Source organism: Aythya ferina (assembly GCF_964211825.1).
Source record: "Aythya ferina genome assembly, chromosome: 2".
NCBI lineage: Eukaryota > Metazoa > Chordata > Aves > Anseriformes > Anatidae > Aythya > Aythya ferina.
Window position 1 is genome coordinate 66243359 of NC_140297.1, and position 22594 is coordinate 66265952.

The following is a 22594-nucleotide window of genomic DNA, read 5'->3' on the forward strand; positions in this document are numbered from 1 at the left end:
CCAGGTCCTATTGGCCTTGAAAAGGAGATGGGTATGCTTTTCTTCGATCCGGGAAGAATAGGATACATAAGGCCCGAAGACTGAGTTGCTTAAAAACCTAAAGCAAGACATATTGTTCCCACGACTAGCCCTGGAATTCTCTGGTGTTTGTAATCAAGAAAAGGAATGGAAAATGGAGACTGTTATAAGTCATAGAAGATATGGGAGCATTCCAACCAGGCCAACTATGCTCCCCTGGTGTCCTGGTTTCAGTTAGAACAGAGTTAATTTTCTTCCTAGTAGCTGGTGGAATGCTGTGTTTTGGCTTAGGATGAGAAGAGTGCTAATAACACCCCGATGTTTTAATTGTTGCAGAGCAGTGCTTATACTAAACCAAGGACATCTCAGCTTCTTGCTCTGTCCTGCCAACAGGCAGGCTGGGGGTGCAGTAAGAGCTGGGAGGGGACAGACCCAGGACAGGTGACCCAAACTAGCCAAAGGGGTATTCCATACCATCTGACGTCATGCTAAACAATATATAGGGGTGGCTAGCCGGGGGAGGGGGCTGGACTGCTTGGGGTTAGGCTGGGCATCGGTCAGCGGGTGGTGAGCAATTGCATTGTGCATCACTTGTTTGTACATATTATTAGTAGTAGTACTATTATTATTATTATTATTATTATTATTATTATTATTATTATTATTTTCCTGTCTTATTAAACTGTCTTTATCTCAACTCACGGGCTTCACTTTCCATTTCTCTCCCCCGTCCCAGAGAGGGAGTGGGGAGGGTGAGCGAACGGCTGCGTGGTGTTTAGCTGCCGGCCGGATTAAACCACGACACATTGTCATGGACATTGATAGTAATAGACTTAAAGGATTGTTTGTTGCCTTTTCTGATTGTATATATGTATAGGCATACTTGGGTTTAGTATGTAAAAGCAATGTACTGTATATTTAGAAGGTTCGATGTTCATGTGTGCGTGTTGGTAGAGCATAGACTCCCCACGCTCCCAGCGCTGTTTACTTGTCTTTTATAAATATTACTAAATTCAGATTGAGTTGAGACTTCATTTATAACAGTGGAAGCAGTCTTGATACGTGGAGTCAATTGCTTTGACCTAGACAACCTTCTGGGTGGACCTTCCACCACATCCTCATTTACCCATCCCTCAAGTTCCAGAATCGCAAACCTATTGTTTTAGGGCACCTGCAAAGGCGAGGTAGGGAGAGAGAGAGCTTGCCTGCAATGCTAAGCAGGGACCTGTTTCATTCCTCCCCATCTCTTAGCCACCCCTTCCCCCTCCCGCTCCACCTTACAGTGACAGGGCAGAGGGTCCACTGCTATTTGGAGTGTATCACCCCTGGTGCCTTTCAGTTGCTTTCAGTTTCAATCTGACAAATCTACCAATCTAACACTTTTTACTAGTAGGTCCAGAATGATTTCTTCTTTTTGCTTATGAAATAAATGACTTCAGCAGGATGACTCATAGAATAAATTTCAACTTATTACAGTAATGGTAATGTTTATACCTTAGAAAATCTAATGTCCAAAGAAGTCATTAGCATCCAATGCATAAGAAATTAAACAGCATGAAGAAGAGTCTAAGATGACAATAACAATCCCCAGACAGCAGAATTAATGGATAAAAAAGGCCTGGAACATCTAAACAGATTTCTCCTTGGTCCATTTTTTACCTGTAAAATAAGTATATCTGTCTTCTAATGAATAAAATGGGCATACTGGCAAGATGAGCAGCCGTTTTAGCTTTTCTGTAGCTTGGAATGTACTAATGTACTAGGATTATCCAGGACCGTAATGTAATATAAATCATAAGTAAAGGGGAAGTACATTGTCTCAAACTTGCCAACCCTGTTCTGTGGAATATTGTAATTCTCACTTTGATATTTATCTGTGAATTCAATTACAATTTATTTTTGTATTTATCTTACATTTGTTATAAGGTATTGGGTAGTTTTCTGTGTTTTGTTGTATATGGAGTAGATTTTCTGTGAACTTTTCTGAACAGGGCATTGTTTTCATGGGTGCTTATAACTGTGGACACGTGCTAATTTTCTTTGGTTGTGTTTGTATTGCCAAATGATTTAGGGCCAGAGGTTGCTTTCTGCTCCTAGTGGCAAGCTGTTCATATCCAGGAACCATATGATGCCCTGGCAGCTGAGACAAAACTTCAAATTTCTTTGACTTTTTTTTTTTTTTTTCCTAAATCTATACTGAACTGCAATACATCTCTCAGACTATATTAGAGTGGGGATTTAATAAAATAGAACAAAAATTAGAACAGAAATTAGAACAAAAATTAGGTATGTGTTTTATGACTGTATGGTGTCACGAAGGCCTGTTGATGGCTATGTAGTGGAGAAGGGGAACAGACATAACGGAATTTTATCTGGAGTGGCTGTTGGTACATGCTATCTCTTGAACTGTATTCTGGCATTATGTAGGAGAGTGCAGGTTGGTACAGGTGAAAATGGTACCAGGAAACGTGCTAGACTTTATCTCTCTCCTTGGCTCTGATATACTTAGCAATGTGAGTAATATGATGCACTGTCATCTTTTATCATTTAATATTGTAGTAATTTCATAAGCTTTGTGCAAACACCGTAACTGTCTTTATATACACATTTTAGCTGTTAACAATGATAGTTAAGTGTACTAGATCTGGCTGGGATGGAATTAACTTTCCCTGCAGTGGCCCATAGAGTACTGTGCTCTGCGCTTGTAGCTAGAATAGCACTGAGATCACACCAATGCTTTGTCTACTGCTGAGCAGCACTGGTACAGCATCAAGATTCTCATCTTGAGAATCTTTTTGTCATTCTTGAGAATCTTTTATCATTTGTAAGAAGTTACACCCAAGAGTCATGTAGACTTGAGAGTCGAGGAGAGTCGAGGAGAGTCGAGGAGAGTCGAGGAGATGAGAGGAGAGAGCAAAGTAAATGCTACTTGTAAAGAAACAGCACTCCAGTGGGAAATGCTTCAATCTACTCATTTTTAGATTAATTTGTATTTTCCTCATTTTAAGCAATAGTCGATTAACTGCTTTTAATCTCTTGTAAAATTTTGAGAAAAAAATGGTACTTTGGACAGTTTTCCCATGGGCAATGATCAACACTGAGGAGAAAATTCACGTATTTAGAGACTCATTACGTTTGGAAAGGAAGTAAGGAGAAAAGGCAGACTGGAAGGAGTTTGTCTAAAGGGGCCCTGAGAGGAAGAAAAGTTTGTATGGCAAAGTACTTTCATTTTCTCAAGTTGAGATCCACAGAATGGGAGATTTGGGGTTACTGAGAAAGAAAATTCTGTTACCACTTGTTGAAGTCTCTTTTGCATTGCACATTTCTACAATAGTGTCTGGTCTCTTGGCTTCTGTTAGGAACAGCTCCTCAAAAATGTTTTTATTTTTGCTGTGTTCAGTAGTTGGCATAACTGCTTGTTTCCCCCAACCTTTGTAGAGTTTTATTTTGGTAGAGTTTTATTTTAGTATAAATGTTTTCTGTAGTGTCTATTATCTGCTACAGAACACACTACTGAGGTGTTTTCCTGCCTTCTTCCTTTGGCAAACACCTGATGTTCAAAATGTAAAACATGCACTCATGTTATAGTTAACGCATGCACTTGGTGGAAATTCTGCGTTATGCCGTTCAAAGCCCCCTCCTTTTGCAGCAAAGGGAATTCCTGGGCTGTGTGAACCTGCTGCTGCAGCAGAGCCGGTAGCTGCTGGAGGTGTTACTTGGGGTGGAGGTGCACACACCTGAAACACCTTTTGCAGCCTGCAGGCTGCCTCTGGGTTCAGTAACTGGGATCACCCCATTTCTCTTTAACATGGTGATTTGCTGTCTCCAGTACCTCACCCTTCCCTCAGAAGCCTCCTCTGCTCCCTTGGCACAGCTCTCCTTGCCATCCCCAAATGAAGGCTTAGCTCACCACACAGCAGGGAATGGTCTGTTTATTCCATGATTCGCAGCCATCAGCAGAACTTTCACATTTAGTTCACAACATAAAATAAATAAGCCAAGAAGGTGAAGCATTTTGGCGTCATTCCTCTTTTTCTTCTAGTTTTTAGCACTGTTGACTGTTTGCCACAAACACATAGGTTGGGTATATAACTCAGTCCTTTACAGATGGGGTTACCATGAAGACAGCTGGCCTTTTCTGGTAGCATTGTGCTGTTGTGTTTGGTTTTGGACAGGTTCTCCTCAGAGAGCTCACCACTACTGTGACAAGATTTTTCTATAAAGTGGTTCATTTGTCTGACTACTTAACACACGGAATATGTACAATGAATGAATGAAGGCATTTTCCTGCCTCTATAGTAAGACACCCAGCAACATGCGGTGACAGAACAAGACGGAATAAGTGAAATCATTTTAATATAATATTGGTGTATGAGAAACCACAAAAGAAAGAAAACATTTTCTGGAAAATTCTGCATATGTATATATTGCATTGTATAATCTTACAGACAAATTTACAAATACATGATATAATTTAAAACACTAATTTAAAGAGGACAACAAATTATTTTTTCTTTCTGTACAGACATAGGAGTGTGATTTTTTTTTCCTGTTGCTATAGTCTGCTGTTCTTTAGGAGGAGTACTCATATTCTTCAGCACTGCGGCGTCCAAAATCCATCCAGCCCATGTAGTCTCTGTCATTTATCCTGTGCGTAGGATCGATACTCTGTACCCTGTTTCCCATAACTGAGAGCCTTCCAGTGGGACCTAATGAAAAAGTGTGGGAGTGGAGAGAGTAAGTAGACATACTTTCATCCATTTCTGAGTGTTTTGTATTTGTTAGCAGATGTCTGCATGAAATAACTGAAACTGCTTGACTTTATACAGATCACGTAACACTGCTGTTATATCACTGGGGAAAATATCACAGAATGTTATGGGTAATGTTCTGACATTCTTTTTTTTTCCAAAAAAAAAAAAAAAAAAAAAAAACGGATTATTTTCATCTCTTTCTGCTCCTGGCTGCTGCAAAGGAATAGGAAATTTTATTTCCTATTTCACTAGAGAAGGAAAGTCCAGGACCTCCCTATAGTCCTGTACTACTTGAAGAGCCATATATGTAAGTATAGGAGCTCCTATAGTGCAAATTAAGTAACAAGAGTTGTAGATTTATGAATTCCAGGTTTCATAAAGAAGTGGGGATAGTCCTGAAATTCAGAACGTTGTGCCTGGAATTCACAGCTAGAGGTGTTTAATGCTGAAATTACACAGGGCTTATTACTATTTCAGTGATATTTTCACTGCCTTTATAAAGTTTTCATAACTCTTTTCACAGCAGGGTGGGATGCTGATCTTTGATCTTGCCATAGCCTTTCTATCACCCTTGTTCAGGGCATCAAAGAAATGCAAAGTTTTTGTTAGTAGTAGAGGGATAGGAGAGGTAAATGGACCACAAAAAGAAAACAAACATGCTAAAGACATTTACCTAAAACAAAATGACAAAACAATTCTATGAAAGTATGTTTGTCTACCCTTAAAGCCTCAAAACCCATTATATTCACAAGCATCATTCAGAACACAAAGTTGATGAGAATGGTTTCTTGGCACCAGACAGGGCTAGGATACTGCAGGACCATCACTCAGAAACTGCTATTAAAGAGATGTCTGAGCCTGCAGTGACCTGCAGGTTGTAAGCACTCCCCTGGTGCCATTATGGTCTGGCCTGAAAAGGGCTCTGCAGAGGACAGATCAGCGATGCACCTGTCTCAGCTACACAGCGCTGGATTCATGCTGAAAGCCTGCACATGAAGTGAATTGAAAGCTAGGGGTCATAAACAGTCAAATGAATTCCTTAAGAGTACCTTACTTTTCCTTAAATCACCAGAGATGTCCCATGGATACTGTAGAATCAACATAGAGCAAACAGCTTCAAAATTGTAGCAGTTTGACTACAGGGCTGCCATCTAGCTGCAGCCTCTTGGGAGAATTTAACTCTCCCTGTTTTAACTGGAAATATTGACCCAAATTAGCCTATTAATCACAAGGACAGATGCTATCACTGGTAATAGCTAACCCCAGAAAATGCAGACTCCCTTTTCCCCAGGATGGAATTTTCTAGTGAGTGTTATGGCTTGTACAGGTTAAAAGTGACTAGTGCAGGAGCTGCGAGTGTTCTTCAGAGATTTTTGAAGTGTTGCCCTGAACCTTTATGTTAAATGAGAACATAACATAATGTGTTGACGGGAAAGCAGTTGATTGGCAACTGTATGCATTGTTATAAGTTTTTTCGTATTTTTCTTCTGCTTTGTCCCTGTGAATCTTCTCTCTTCTGTACTAGGAAGGCGTCCACCCCTTGCCATACACTTCATGTGGTTGAGCTATTTGGAAATGTCAGCCAAATATTTAAGAGAATATAATGGCTACATAAACTAGAATGAGAAGTTCAGTTTCCTTGCAGGAAGGTGCCAAGGAATATACAGGACAAATGTAAGGAGGGTTCTGCTGTGCTGACTCCTGCTGCAAGATTCTTATTCAGTAACAGCTTTAACTGTAGCACAGAGTTTTGTATCTGAATTGTCTTTCCACTAGATCATGTGAAATGCTAAAATTAATTTCTTTAATAGATATTGTGAAAATTGGTAACATGAGATGAAGTCTCTCAGAATATATTAGAAGTGGTTATTTTTCTGTTGTTTCTGATTTGGCCCTCTTAGGTACATGGATGAATGCATATGGCAGCCTATGTAATGCATAAAATGCATGTGACATCTCTTAATTGTAAACCACCACCAAAAATAAGAATGGGATTCTGCCTATAACAGAGGTCAGCAGCGAGGCTATCAGGAAGAGAGGATTAAATTATCTACATAGGGTTGTATAGAGAGACAAGGGAAAAGAAAACTGTTGCTTGTATAAATAAAGTGAATTTCATCCTAAACACAGCCTGGGACTGGAACTGAGTTAAATTCTCAGTGTCTATATGCACAGGTTATCCTAATTACTGCTTCCCAAGTTTAAGCTCTATTTCTGTATCTTACTTCCCTGCAGTACAAGGGGATAGATGGGAGTGAAGCTATTGCAAGTAAACAAGATGTTTAACCCTTAAAGTTGCACAGTGGCTTTTCCTGGGGTTTGTAGTCATTCTTGGAGGACACAGCAGTTAGGTTGCCCATGGTGCTACTGTATTCCGGTACAAAGCAGTACAGAGATGAGAGAGTTCAAAAGTTCTTTCTTGTGAGGAGTTCCAGTGGGCAATGGTTTTGATCTATCATGTTCTGTATACATATACATGGCATGTGTTTTTGCCTATGTAAAACATGCACTGTAAGACGTCAGAAACTGCTTCACCTGCTCTTGTTAGCTCACATTAGTAATACAATTGTTTCCTCAAGTGACTAATGAATCTCAAAATAATTCAAATCCTTTAATTCCAATACTGTATCATTGTACAAGGACCTCATGTCCTTGTTACAGAATCAGCGCCATAGAGGTTTTAAGTAATTGCCAGATTCTGTCCAAAGGCTACCTGGGACTGAAAATCTAATAGGAAATGGTACTAATTATATATGTATATACATACATACACACATTGTATGTGTGTGTGTATATTTTTTTTTCTTTTGAGGAATTTTACAGTAGGTGAGAAAAAGAATGGTCTCTAGTTCTGGAATAACCAGGCAAAATCTACTTCCTATCTTCTATAGCAATTTAGTAATTCATGTTAGATGATGACAGAGTTAACATCTAGGTATCTTTGAAGGAAATTTCACGGATACAGAAGTAGCACATAACCAGTACCTTTTCTGGCCTGCTGAAGGTACTTGGCCAACAAAGCTCCAATGCTAGCCCTTTGGTCAAGGCTTCCATCCAGCCGTGGCGCAGATTTCAGGGGGCCAGTAGACAAAGGGGCGCGGGTATGTCGGTGATGTTCTGTCAAGCTCTGCTCAAGCTCAGCAGCCAGAAGGTTGTCATTGTGTGAGCCCCCAGTTTGCTGTCCAAAAGAACTCACAGAGAGCACAGCAAGGAACACACAGATGCATATACCACTGTACATTGCTGGAGGAAAAAGGAATGACAGGCTGTTAGAATGACCAGACTTATTACATCATGTGTTATCCTCACCCCCAAATTTCTTTGGAGGTGCTGGTTTCCGAGAAAACTTTTTTTTAATTGCAGGTAACTGTGGGATCTGTCTGAAGTTGGACAAAATGCACAGGAGTAGTTAAATATCTATTGGTAAGAGGAAGGTACCACAGTGAATTGGTTTTATCCCTTCCAGTGTATGTATTCTGTCTCCCTGACTCACTCAGTTATTACTTGCTTTTCTTTTTTCAAAGCTGCATTTCGGTAAAACACAAGGGAGCTATACCTAGCTTTAAAAAAAAAAAGTCTCAGGATTCAAACATTCTTGTACTTTCCCACTGTACTAAAATCCACTATTACAAATACTTAATTTTGACAAGTTCTGCAAAGAGCCTAAACTCTCTAACCCTTAATTGGTTTGAACTTTAGTGTTCAAGAGGTTTTGTCTCGTTGTACAAGGAAAGAAGAAACAAAACCTTGTTACAGTAGAAAAAAAAACAAAACACAAATCTAACACCACCCCAATCATTTGATCTAACAGCTGCGGTAGGAAAAGCTGTGTAAGAAATAACATGCAATATAACCATATTTTTTCATATAAAACAGAGAATTCAAGTATAAGACAATTTTGTTGCTTCCTTAAAGAAAAAGACTGCCATTTTACCAGATCATTTGATCACACAAGCTGAAATTGTATTTTTGAAACACCCAAGTTAGTCTGCTAAGAGGAGAAACGAGGTACCTAGTACTTAACACTATGAGGGTAATTTCTATTTATAAATATCCATGAAAACATCTATATGGGGTTTTTTGATAGTTTACATTTTTGAATAGCATATCGAGTATACTCCTCATTTTAGTGGAGGGGAAAACGAAGTTTGATTGCCCACCACATACCGGCATGAAAACAATCACAACCCATGAGCTACCCCTGATCAGCATCCCCAGGCACTGAACAAAAAGCACCCCTCCAGCGAGCAGCAATTACAGGTCCTGTACGCAGGCAGGGTTTGGTACTTACGCACCACTGCTGCTCTGCACCCTTTTCCGCGGGGACCTCGTTTTACCCCGACTCCCGCGTATGTTCCACCCTGTCCCCCCATTTCCGTGCGTGCGTGTGTGCGTGCCGCCCCTTACCTGTCCCGAGGACGGAACGAGGCAGAGCACCGAGTACCCACCCAGGCAGGGACAAGAAGTAGTTGGAGGACGACTCGGCGGCGGCCCCTTAAATAGGGGCGGTGGTGTTTGCACAGCGCTGACGCAGGGCTCCCTGCCCGCCCCCTGCCCGCCGCCCTCGCCCCCCCGGGACTACTAGCCCACGCCGGCTACTGAGTCGCCGAGAGCTGTCCCCCCGCCCAGACACCACGAGAATGGGCTTCCCCACCCTCTGAAGCAGCAGCCGCCCCGAGCAGGGAGCTCTTCTCCCTCCCCAAATCCCACCTTGTCCCCCACTGCCCCGGCCCCGAGGGGGCTGCCGATGGTCGTCCCGCGGCGGCCGCCAGGGGGCGACGGGGCCCCGCGAGGGGCGCCCCTCCTGGGGCCACCCAGCCCGGCCCCTAGTCACTTGACGGCAGCAAGAAAATACAAATAATAACAGTAAAAGTAATAATAAAAAATTGAACGAAGGTGGCACAGCCCTCAGGATTACCGGTCTGGAAAGGGGGTCTCCTGTGGCGTGCTGTGGATGGCGTTGGCGTCGGAGGTGGTGAGGATGGGGTTGGGATTGTGGAAGCGCTCTCACCATGCCCCAGCCTGTCGGCAAGACGCATGTCCCCAGAACGGTGTTCTGGCAGCTTTTCGTCTCCCACATAGCTGAGCACCGATGCCGGGTGAAGTTGCTGTCCCAAGCTGGTTACGAAAGAGCAAACCCGCAACGTGCTTTGAGGACAGGAAAGTAAGTGGAAGCACGTTGCTGGAGGAAAGAACAATGCTGAAGCTGTTCCAGCAATACCCATCCGAGTGCCAGTTTAATGTCTCTGTCTCTCCCTGGGGAAAAACAACAACAACAACCACAAAACAGTAGTGTTTCTGATAACTCAATTTCACTACTTTGTCTTAGAGGAAAAGATGCTCGCTGCTGTTAGACAATGAAAGAGTCATCAGTGAATTGAACTGTAGGTGCCTGGGAAAAGTATCACAATCTTTCTGGGAAGGTACAATGTAATAACAATTCTGGGAGAGTCGCATCAAGCCCTTGTGAAACTCATTAGATAATGAGTTCCCAAGGGGGCAGTCCAGAGCTTAATAGAAGGGAAAGACAGAGAGCTTACTAATATGTGCATATGCATAATTCATAGCACAAAGGGATAAATATAAAAGCAGCCATTTAAGCTGACATATTTGTCTGATTGAACAAATACACACTATAGGAATTCATTTACATTGAACTGATTTTGAATATCAGTTCAATTACAGGACTGCACAAATGGAATTAATGTGTCTATATGTGCGTGCATATGTATGCACATATGGCAGCCAATTCACTGTATTTGTTCCCATGTGTATACAGAAGAGGAACGCATACAGAATCAAGTAGAAAATGCAGAAAGGTCTGCTGGACAGTTATGTACATATATCACTGTGATCTTTGATACTTTACAAGACCATATCTTATCTTTTCCACTGTAGCTCTGAAGTGGTCAAATCACTGTGGTTGCAGTGACAGGGTCAGGAGCTCAAGAGTGTCAGCACAACACAAAATTTTCTGCATTATTCTACCCACATGATCAATTACACTGACTGCAAATGCCTCTTTCTTTTCCCTAGTTAGACCTCATAGTGAATTTAAAAAAAAAAAGTGAGGCTACAGCATGATGTCAAGTTATTAAAGTCAGCAGCACTGCTCTGTCTATAACTGTGGCTGCAGATTTTTGAACACTGATTTTTTCTCACTGAATTCCTCACTCCTAGTATGTATAATCCTTGGAGATCACTTTCTGATTTACTGGCATTTTCTTTGGTGAAAGTTTGAAGTTGTGTTCAACTTCCAGTCCTTGGTAAATATATGTTAATTATTGGCATTTTAGTATTGTTTTGGGCAGAGAAGAGAAATGAAAGCCTGTTCATCTTGAATAATTTGATAGGATTCTGAGGCAAGTTTCCTGTGGAAACTTAGGCTGTGTATTACAGTCTGATGTGACACAAAGAGGAAAGAATTGGGGTTTGATTAACCGTGACCTGTTAGGTTTCAGGACCAAAGTGTTCACGTAACTATCGGGCTTGTACCTTGTATGTGCAGAGTGCTAACTGCAGGAGGGCCTGGTGCCACCACCACAGGTGGGGTAAGAAAAATGCTAACCTTTTCCTGTGTTCGACCTTTGTTCCAATAGGAAGGAAAATACTTCAACTGCAGCAGACCTTGAGTAATACAGCAAGACTCCAAGTATGGATGCAAAATAAATTTAAACCTAAAATGAACCCTGCAATGCAGTAAATGCTAATATAAATGCATCCCTGAGGTAGCAGCTGGAGGATAATGCCGTTTAAAGGCTATAAGCTTTTTAAATTTATTATTATTCTTTATTTATTTATTTAATGGCAAATATCTGCTAAAAGTTTTGATTTTCTCTCTCTCTTTTCTCTCTTTTTTTTTTTTTTCCCCATCACAATCAAGATATCTCTGTCCTCAACTGTTTTCTCTAGTTTTCTGCCAAATGTTTTCTCCTGTGTAGCAGAGATGGCAAAAGGGATCATACAGCTGACCATATATTTTGTTCTGGTCCAGCACAAAGCTCTGAGTTGGGCTTGAAGCAAGAAGACAGCATGGATGGATGGAGACAGGAGGGATACACACATTGTTTATGTCTGCTGTGCAACCGAAATGGCCAGTGCCATTAGTAGAGTGCAGCAGGGCACGGTGAGCACTGGCATCTCAATCTTTCTCTGCTGTGAGATGGAGCAGATTTTGTCTGTGAGTGTCAGAGCGAGCAGAAGCTTGGAAACGCTCTGCTCTTTCCTATAGCTGTAAGCATGCACGGGCTGTGCAATACTTCATTTCTGTCAATGTCCATGTGACTTATGTCTCTATGATATACATGTATATTTTTCTTCACAATATCACACGTAGTTTGCAACAGCACAGTTGTCATGTGGACAGCATAGCAAATTAGGATGCCTATGTTTGATGCCTTTTCTTTTTACCCTAAAATGAAACGTGGCTATTATTCACTTTGCATCATTCCATGGCTTTGGATTCCAACACATTTAGGCTGCCTGTTAAATGAGGAGCAGTATATGCTGCCAAGTATAAGTACATTGGGAATTTAGACCTGGAAGGATAGAGGCAGGTCGCTGTCTTTTGGGGCTGGAGGGCCTCGTGTCCAGGAGGGCAACAGGAAATACATTCTTTTGTTCCTAAGCATTATATCCTTTCCTGATTATCACTATGCAGTGTTTTTTTAATTATTATTTTTATTATTTATTTTCCTTGGGACCCTGATGCTCAAGGGCAATCTTTACTATGTTGAGGCAAATTCATTTCATTTTGATGTGCAACTAATGGAGTGGCAGTCTGAAGGATTCCTAAGAAGTAGGAAGAATTGGTAGAGGATAGCAGGGAACAGAACAATATAGTTTTCCAGAACTAATGGACAAATTAGTGAGTATAATGTTTTGACCAATTGCATGCCTTGTAGATGTATAGAGAGTCTTGAATATAGTTTGAGATAGTATGTTTTTCTGCTACTATTTTGTATATGTTGATTCAGCCATTACCTTTTTGGTCTTTCATTTTTTCTAGTCTTTGAATTTTAATCTCTATCAAATGACCTCAGGCTTTCTCTTTTCTCTGAATTTGCATCCCACTTGATAAGAAGATAAACTTTGCTTGGAGTCAACACAGAAACTGAGGGAGAAATTTTGGTTTTGGCGAAGTGAACAGGAACGTTGTCTTGAATTATAAGGAACCTGGGACCTCAGCCTGAAGAGTGCTGACTTCCTTTCACAGAACCATGCCTCAAATTAATAAATTAGTCTGAAATGTATCAGACTAATACATTAGACTAATATCAGACTAACTTAAGAAGGGTCCAGTAGAAGCAGATTAGCAGAGCTGGGGCTGATGACCAAACACACACCTTAACCGTGTTTCAGGTGTTTTATTTAGGGCTAGCATACTTAGGTTCCAGGGACTGAAAATTAATTAGTAGTTGAAATGCACCAGGTATGCTGCTGGGTGGCAGCTTTCACTTTGGTTTCATCTGAAAGGAATCACTCGGTCTGCTGTGCAATGGAAACCAAAGAGCAATGTGTGGGAATGATCAGGGAGTCTTTTTCAAAAGTGTGCTCCTGACGTGAACTAAGTGCAGTAACGTTAACTCACTTGTTGAAAATAAGAGGAAAATCCTATTTCCAGGAGTAGAGTTGTATTGTTTAGGAAGTGAGATTTCAACCTGTATCCCATGAAATTCAGACACTTGTATGGAAGCTCAGCTTCCATACATCAACTGGAAAAGAGGTTTGTTTGTCATTTCCAAATTTGGTTTCCCTGTGGTTCACTAGATCGTTCGTTCTTTCCTTCTTTCTTTCCTTCCTTCCTTCTTTCTTTCTTTCTTTCTTTCTTTCTTTCTTTCTTTCTTTCTTTCTTTCTTTCTTTCTTTCCTTCCTTCCTTCCTTCCTTCCTTCCTTCCTTCCTTCCTTCCTTCCTTCCTTCCTTCCTTCCTTCCTTCCTTCCTTCCTTCCTTCTTTCTTTCTTTCCTTCCTTCCTTCCTTCCTTCCTTCCTTCCTTCCTTCCTTCCTTCCTTCCTTCCTTCCTTCCTTCTTTCCTTCCTTCCTTCCTTCCTTCCTTCTTTCTTTCTTTCTTTCTTTCTTTCTTTCTTTCTTTCTTTCTTTCTTTCTTTCTTTCTTTCTTTCTTTCTTTCTTTCTTTCTTTCTTTTTCTTTCTTTCTTTCTTTCTTTCTTTCTTTCTTTCTCTTTCTTTCCTTCCTTCCTTCCTTCCTTCCTTCCTTCCTTCCTTCCTTCCTTCCTTCCTTCCTTCCTTCCTTCCTTCCTTCCTTCCTTCCTTCTTTCTTTCCTTCTTTCTTTCTTTCCTTCTTTCCTTCTTTCCTTCTTTCCTTCTTTCCTTCTTTCCTTCTTTCTTTCCTTCTTTCCTTCTTTCCTTCTTTCCTTCTTTCCTTCTTTCCTTCTTTCTTTCCTTCTTTCTTTCCTTCTTTCTTTCCTTCTTTCCTTCTTTCCTTCTTTCCTTCTTTCCTTCTTTCTTTTTCTTTCTGTCTGAAATATCAAATTGATCTTATGTGGAAATTGGTTCTCCATATACTGTAAATCCAATGACAGGATGGAGGCTTTTGTGCAAGTAGAAGACTAGAAAAGGAAATAAAAGTACTCAAAAACAAACAAACAAACAAAAACAAACAAACAAACAAACAAAAAAACACAAAGATATGTAAAGAGTTTGTTCCTAACAAATTCTCTGATTGCAGCAATACTTTGAGAGGTATGGTAGAGCTTGAAAGGTAGGAAGTTGAAGGCTAACATTGACAAGCACAAAGTGAAAATATAGTAATTAGACTCATTCATGAAGAACAAGAAGTCTGTTCAATGCCTATCTTGTGGAATAGTTTGGTGTTTAGTTCTCATCTTCCCTTTTCTTTATCATCTAAGATATACCTTTGTTATTTTGCCATGTACAATTCAGGTAAAAATGGTGAAAAAAATAACAAATAATACATTGCATATCATCACAGAAGGAAGAAAGTGATAACCTGTGCCAGCTGTGCTTAAAGCATGTGAATTTATTCACAGCAGTGTGTTTCTAATTCCTGCTCCTGTGAAGTACTTAAGCATATGCTTAAGTCCCTGAAAAGACAGAGGTTATATTATGCAAATGTGGTTTGTTAGTCAGAGAGGGATGACACACCTTTAAATACCGTCCTAAATGTTCTGCTGTGACATTCATTAAAAGTTCAACTTCTTTGAACTTGTTTTTTTGGTCTTTTGAAATTTTAGGGCTCTGATCTCCCTGATTTTGTTGCATTTTAATGTCTAAACTTCAAAATTTCATTTAGCTTCCTTCACTTATTGTTACCTTAGATACGTATAATGCACCTCAGGAGAATCCTTGCCCTTCAGTGGAGAGGTTTTGAACAGACCTTGTGTTGTCTGTCATTCAGACTTGAAGTACCTGCTTTATAATTTACTCTGAGAAAGCAGCTGTGATAGCCCTCTTGTCTATTAAACTAGAACATGTATTCACAAGTATTGGAATCTGCTATACGTTGATGGGATCATTTATCATTTTAAATAATTGTATTTTATTTCATAATAAATATTTCTTTTTATGCAGGAGAAACTAGTCAAACACACTTCAAAGGTTATGTTAATTAACATATTATAAGAGTAGCCTAGTACAGAATAGAAATAAACTGTTCCTTTCAAAATACTTTGTATTTTTTGGATGTGCTCTCCATCTTGCCACCTGGACCCAGAGGAAAACATCTTTTTCTCTGTGTGATAATAACAATGACTGTGGGAGATACTGTTTTCCTCTCCTGTGAAAGGAGAATGTCTGACTAATCAACATTTGTGAAACAATTTAAATCCCCTTGAAGAGAATTCTATAAATGACAGGTATGATGTATTAGATTCTTGTCTTCCAAATATCTGCATGTTTTCATCTTTGCTAAAACCAGCATCAGAATTTAGAAGTAGTAAACTGATTTTGACACCAGACAGACTGAACAGCCAATAGTTTTATTTTTCACTGTCCTTCAGAAGAAATAGGGGCTATCTGTTTGAGGCATAAGTGCATAGGACAGCTAGAGTCTTGTTATTTCACTTCTACTGTTAAATTCACAGAATCACAGAACCATCTAGGTTGGAAGATACCTCCAAGATCATCGAGTCCAACTGCTGACCTAACACTATCAAGTCCTCCACTAAACCATATCACAAAGTGCTACATCTAAACATCTTTTAAAGACCTCCAGGGATGGTGACTCAACCACCTCCCTGGGCAGCCCATTTCAATGCCTAACAACCTTCTCGATAAAGAAGTTCTTCCTAATATCCAACCTAAACCTCCCCTGGTGCAACTCTAGCCCATTCCCCCTCGTCCTGTCACCAGGCACGTGGGAGAATAGACCAACCCCCACCTTGCTACAGCCTTCTTTACTGTACTTATAAGGAGTGATAAGGCCGCCCCTGAGCCTCGTCTTCTCCAGGCTGAACAACCCCATTTCCCTCATCTGCTCCTCATAAGACTTGTCCTCCAGACCCCTCACCAGCTTTGTCGCCCCTCTCTGGACTCTCTCGTGCACCTCAATGTCCTTCTTGCAGCAAGGGGCCCAAAACTGAACACAGTACTCAAAGTGCAGCCTCACCAGAGCCGAGTACAGGGGGACAATCACTTCCCTAGCCCTGCTGGCCACACTGCTTCTTATACAAGCCAGGATGCTGTTGGCCTTCTTGGCCACCTGAGCACACTGCTGGCTCATATTCAGCCGACTATCAACCAATACTCCCAGGTCCTTCTCTGCCAGGCAGCTTTCCAACCACTCATCTCCCAACCTGTAGCACTGCTTGGGTTTATTGCGCCCCAGGTGCAGGACCCAGCACTTGGCCTTGTTAAACTTCATGCAGTTGGCCTCAGCCCATTGGTCCAGCCTATCCAGATCCTCCTGCAGAGCTTTCCTACCCTCGAGCAGATCAACACACACACCTAACTTGGTGTTGTCTGCAAACTTACTGAGGGTGCACTCGATCCCCTCATCCAGATCATCGATAAAGATATTAAAGAGAACTGGCCCTAGTACTGAGCCCTGGGGGACGCCACTAGTGACCAGCCTCCAACTGGATTTAACTCCATTCACCACAACTCTTTGGGCCCAGCTACCCAGCCAGTTTCTAACCCAACGAAGCGTATGCCAGTCCAAGCCAAGAGAGCCAGTTTCTTGAGGAGAATGCTGTGGGAAATGGTATCAAAAGCCTTACTGAAGTCAAGGTAGACCACATCCACAGCCTTTCCCTCATCCACTAAGCGAGATCAGGTTCGTCAAGCAGGACCTGCCTTTCATAAACCCATGCTGACTGGGCCTGATCGCCTGGTTGCCCTGCAAGTGCTGCATGATGGCACTCAAGATAATCTGTTCCATGAGCTTCGCTGGCACTGAGGTCAAACTAACAGGCCTAGAGTTTCCCAGATCTACCTTCCATCCCTTCTTGTAGATGGCATCACATTTGCTATCCTCCAGCTGACTGGGACATCCCTTGCTAGCCAGGACTGCTGATAAATGATGGAAAGTGGCTTGGCCAGTTCTTCCACCAGTTCTCTCAGTACCCTCGGGTGGATCCCATCCAGCCCCATTGACCTGCATACATCTAAGTGCTGTAGCAGGTTGCCAACCATTTCCTCGAGGATTGTGAGGGCCACATTCTGCTCCCCATTCCCTTTCAGCAGCTCAGGATACTGGGTATCTAGAGAACAACTGGTCTTGCCATGAAATTATACAAAATTATAATTTTGTAAATCATAGTTTTGTAAAATTGAAAGAAATTGAATTAACCTGGGTGCAAAATATGAATTGTGGTTCTGACAAGTTGCATTTGAATGGAAGTACCAGAAATGTCCACAGAAGTCATACAAGCTACATAGCTGTTTTCAGTAGCTCAGGCAGAGTGACAAAAATAACGATGGCCTTTAATCAACAACGCTGACTGCATTACAGTGAGCCCACTGAAGGAACTTGTTTTAAGAGTGTTATAAAGAAGGTACCTGGTGGTCCTAGGGATTGCTCAGTGGATGGAGTCAAAACTCCCTGCTGTTGACAAGGCTTCTCCTTTACTGATTGCTCTCCTATATGTACCAGAGGAGGGTCACCTTCCATATGGCAAAAATCAGGACAGAAAAAATATTACCCAGGTGCATTCATAGTCTAATATTTAACTTCTTGTGGCCTGATATTTCCATTGTCAGCAATGACTATGCTATGACCATGGCAACTGAATTACAGACTCCAGGAAGTTAAATTAATTCAACTTCCTCAGCTTGTTAAACAGCCGAGGAAAAAGAAATAGTTAACTGAAAACTCTATTTTAAATGTGTCTCAGCCGCCCCTTAGTGGGTGAGATTTCCTTTACAAGTGTAGAAGAGTTTGTAAATTAAGAGAGTTTACTGAATTGTTAGGTATAAATGCATTTTGAAAGCACTGGGAACTAAGAACACACATAATAGAAACAAATTATAACCCAGACAGTATAGCTAAATCTAAGAGGAATAATTATCTGGAAGCAAACAATCTTGCTATATGCTGCTTTCTTTACTTTTTTAGACACAGCTGTCTGTCTAAACTAGGATTTCCTAAATTAAAAAAATATTTATTGTATTCAGAGTAGAGTCTGGAGTTACTTTAAATCCACTGTTCTGCACGGTGCTGTGTGTCATGAAAGACAGGTTTATGAGACATTTAAATAAGTATGTTTTCAGATTGACTTCCTAAGATTAACAAGACTAATTAGTGTAATTGTCCTGTATGGTAACAATATCTTAGACTCACTGTTTGATAGTACATGCTATGTGCTATATAATTATTTACTGATGTTATATTTTATGTAGCATGTTCTTAGGGTGAATAAGTAAGCTCTATCAAAAGACTAAGAGCTAACCCAAGTTCCTGACTGTACTTACCTATTACCATTTACTTGGGGGAACAGGAATAAAAACTGTTCAAATGGGATGGCTCTGAGGTCTCTGGCTCAAAATTTTCCTTTTGAAATGGAAGAGCAAGATTACTGATGACTTCACTGATGGGGCTTGTTTTTTTAGTCTACTGAGGACCAATAGTGAAAATGTGCTGTGAGGTGTGTACATATATAAAATGGAGGGGATTACAGTGACTGCATTTTCTTTTCTCTATGTATTTCATCTCAAAGTAGTATTATGGAAATGTACACTGTTTCTTTTTGCTTTCTATTATTTTCCTCCTCTGTTTACTTCACCTGGGTCTGAAATAAGCCATCCAAGCTGAAAGGTGGTATCTACCACCTGCATACAGTCAGTAAAATAGCTCTGCCATTCTGTCATTGAGCCAGTATTTTATACTTTTAGCATAACCTAGTTCAGGGATGAGGACAAGGTAAGTGTGGGCTGGTGTGGCCTGGCCAGCGTGGGTAGGAACTTCCAGCTCAAAGCCTAAGCATAGCATGGTGGTGAAAGAGTGATGAGACTGGAGAGGTAGCCCCAGGGAAAAGGGAAGTTCTGTGGGGAACAGGCTGCTGGGTTTGGACCAAGATAAGCAAGATAACCTGCTGATTTGTTTCAAAGAAGTAGACTGAGTGTCCTGTAGCCTGTACACACCACCTGTGTTCCACCCTTTCCCCAGCTGAATGAGAGTGGTGGTGGCTGACTGCATGGTGATGTATGTATGTTCAGCAGTTGTTTTTTGGGATTCAGTGATGTGCCCCTTGTATTGCTATTCACAAGGGTGCTGGGGTTCCCAATTTGTCCTTTGTGGGGACACTGTTGTACAAGCACGTTCTTCAGGCAATAAGAGCGGTGGGAGGACAACAAAACGCATATATTTTTGCTGTCAACTTTATGAGCTGTACACGTTGTCCTTGTTCTGGCACTATAATAGTGCATCCACTGTTTGAATGTGCATGGGCTTTGCTAAATAGTTGTTGGCTACTTGATCAGAATAATCCTTACCTGAAATATTCATCTGTGTCCAGTTAGTACTGGATCTGATGATGCTCTTGTTGAACATACCATTGATTGCAATAAATGGATTGGCATTCTGTTATATTCTCCTAATAGAAAAGTTGAGATCTTCAACAAGACATTCTCAAATTGTTATGTATGTCCAGTAAAATTGTGTTAAATCTCGTTAGGTTTGGTGGAGGGCAAAGATTTCAAATTTGTTACTACTGTATCACAAAACATGCCATTGTCTCTAACCATAAATAATATGACAATACACTGTTTGATCAAAATATTTTTAAGAAGAATTGGCCACCCAGTCCTAGGACACTACTGAAATTAGGGTCCATACTTCACATTAATCAAAATCTAGTACTTCAAGCATATTTAAATGTAATGAATTTGGGGTAGTTAGTTGTTTTTGTCTTAAAAGCTCTTCCCTCTTATGAATTTAAATCACTGTCTTGAAATTACTCAACGCCAATCCTTTCTTTTTGAACTAATAGTTAATTACTATTAAGTGGACAATTAATTGAAACATAGATCTTTGTCAATTTATGTTTTGGATTTCTGAGAGAGAATAACTCCTGCATATTCATTTATCTGGTGAATAATCACCTTTTTATATTTTCAGCACCAACTGAAACAAAACCCAGAATCCTTCAGAAGACTAGCAGAATTCAAATGACCAAGTTTCAGTAGAATCATGTTACCTTGCTACAAATACAAAATTAAGTTTCTTTGTACAACTTAATTACTTTTTACCTTGATATTTGTTATTTTTTTTCTATTGCTTTCCTTCATTACGATAGTCCTGATTCTTTTACGCTCACCCACAGTGAACAGTTTAAGCCCAACCTCCCAACCATGAATCAAACATGTAACAATACTTCAGCAAAATTATAGTTGAGTTCTTTGTACTTCTACATTTCTCCATGGAATATGTCACTTTTTGTACTCCCTTTGATCACCTGTCTCCATAAAGAGAAGAAGTGGTCCATCATGTGTATCCCAGCTGAGTTTAGTCCTGGGTAAGGACTCTGAAGATCACATGGAATGTGCAAGCATAAGACAACTGAAGTACAGATGTAGTGAAATTATTATTTGTTCATTATATTTCCTATTTAAATATGAATATTCCTAAATTGAAAGACCTTCACTTTTGGCTGAACTAAATCAGTTTTCAGACATTTGTGTGTTTGGTCAGATTCACACATTTAAGCAGTTTGGGAGCTTTTTTATTCCCTCTGATGTAACAGTTAGCCAAAGCACACATGACATGCCAGTGGGTAGTATCCAAGAGTGACTTTGATAATGGAAACAGTGCCTGAGTGCAGAAAGCCAAGATTTGCATGTGAAGACAGAAGCAGATTGCAATTATCTGATTTTAGAGGTGCAAGGATCAGCCTTCCACCAAGACAGGACAGAGGGATGGGCAACAGTTCATGTGATGCTCCTCAGTGGAGTTAATAACTAAACAGTGTGTCTGATACCTTCTGTACTACCCGGCTTGTCAGGATAGCAGCAGACACAGTCTTAAAGTCTTTCCAAACTTTTGTGTGGGTAGCCATCTATGTATCATTTTATGTTTGCTTCTTTTCACATTTCTAACATAAGAGGGCCGGTCCTCTTTAATATCTTCATCGATGATCTGGACGAGGGCATTGAGTGCACCCTCAGTAAGTTTGCGGATGACACCAAGCTATGCGCATGTGTCGATCTGCTTGAGGGTAGGAAAGCTCTGCAGGAGGATCTGGATAGGCTGCACCGATGGGCTGAGGTCAACTGCATGAAGTTTAACAAGGCCAAGTGCCGGGTCCTGCACCTGGGGCGCAATAACCCCAAGCAGAGCTATAGGCTGGGAGAGGAATGGTTGGAGAGCTGCCAGGCAGAGAAGGACCTGGGAGTGATGGTTGATAGTCGGCTGAATATGAGCCAGCAGTGTGCTCAGGTGGCCAAGAAGGCCAACGGCATCCTGGCTTGTATCAGGAACAGTGTGACCAGCAGGGCTAGGGAGGTGATCGTCCCCCTGTACTCAGCTCTGGTGAGTCCGCACCTCGAGTACTGTGTTCAATTTTGGGCCCCTTGCTACACGAAGGACATCGAGGTGCTTGAGCGGGTGCAGAGAAGGGCGACGAAGCTGGTGAGGGGCCTGGAGAACAAGTCCTATGAGGAGCAGCTGAGGGAGCTGGGCTTGTTCAGCCTGGAGAAGAGGAGGCTCAGGGGCGACCTTATCGCTCTCTATAGGTACCTCAAGGGAGGCTGTAGAGAGGTGGGGGTTGGTTTGTTCTCCCACGTGCCTGGTGACAGGACGAGGGGGAATGGGCTTAAGTTGAGCCAGGGGAGTTTTAGGTTAGATGTTAGGAAGAACTTCTTCACTGAAAGGGTTGTGAGGCATTGGAACAGGCTGCCCAGGGAAGTGGTGGAGTCACCATCCCTGGAAGTCTTCAAAAGACGTTTAGATGTAGAGCTTAGGGATATGGTTTAGTGAGGACTGCTAGCGTTAGGTCAGAGGTTGGACTCGATGATCTTGAGGTCTCTTCCAACCTAGAAATTCTGTGATTCTGTGATAATTTACAATTTAACCATGATTTTGTTAAGGGACAACTCCTGTATTTAGAATACTGACAAACAGAAATTTTCATTAAGGCTAAGGAATGGTGTTCATATATATGTGGGGGTGTGCAGGAGGGTTGCAACTGAAATTTTCTGGGCACCAAATTTTCTTTCCAGTCCATGAGAGTACTCATAGGGCTGATTCTCTCCTCATCCTTTTCTTTTTTCATCTCAAGCAGAACATTGGTATATTTTTTCTATTCCAAAATTGATTTTCTTTTTTTTGCAGAGAGTACATGGTATTTCACATTAAAATGCACTGGAAAGGCTTATGGAAATAAGAGCTTTGCAAGCAGGTTGCAGTTTT

General features: G+C 41.1%; 1 protein-coding gene across 1 annotated transcript; it reads right to left on the minus strand.

Annotated features, from left to right (window-relative positions):
- Positions 1-3934: 3934 nt before the first annotated feature.
- Positions 3935-9315, minus strand: CCK (cholecystokinin). Its single transcript, XM_084511618.1, has 3 exons — positions 9180-9315; positions 7758-8015; positions 3935-4727 (listed from the first exon to the last, which is right to left on the minus strand). The coding sequence occupies exons 2-3, from the start codon at positions 8011-8013 to the stop codon at positions 4591-4593; spliced, it is 393 nt and encodes a 130-aa protein (XP_084367744.1). The 5' UTR covers positions 8014-8015; positions 9180-9315; the 3' UTR covers positions 3935-4590.
- Between the last annotated feature and the right edge of the window lie 13279 nt (positions 9316-22594).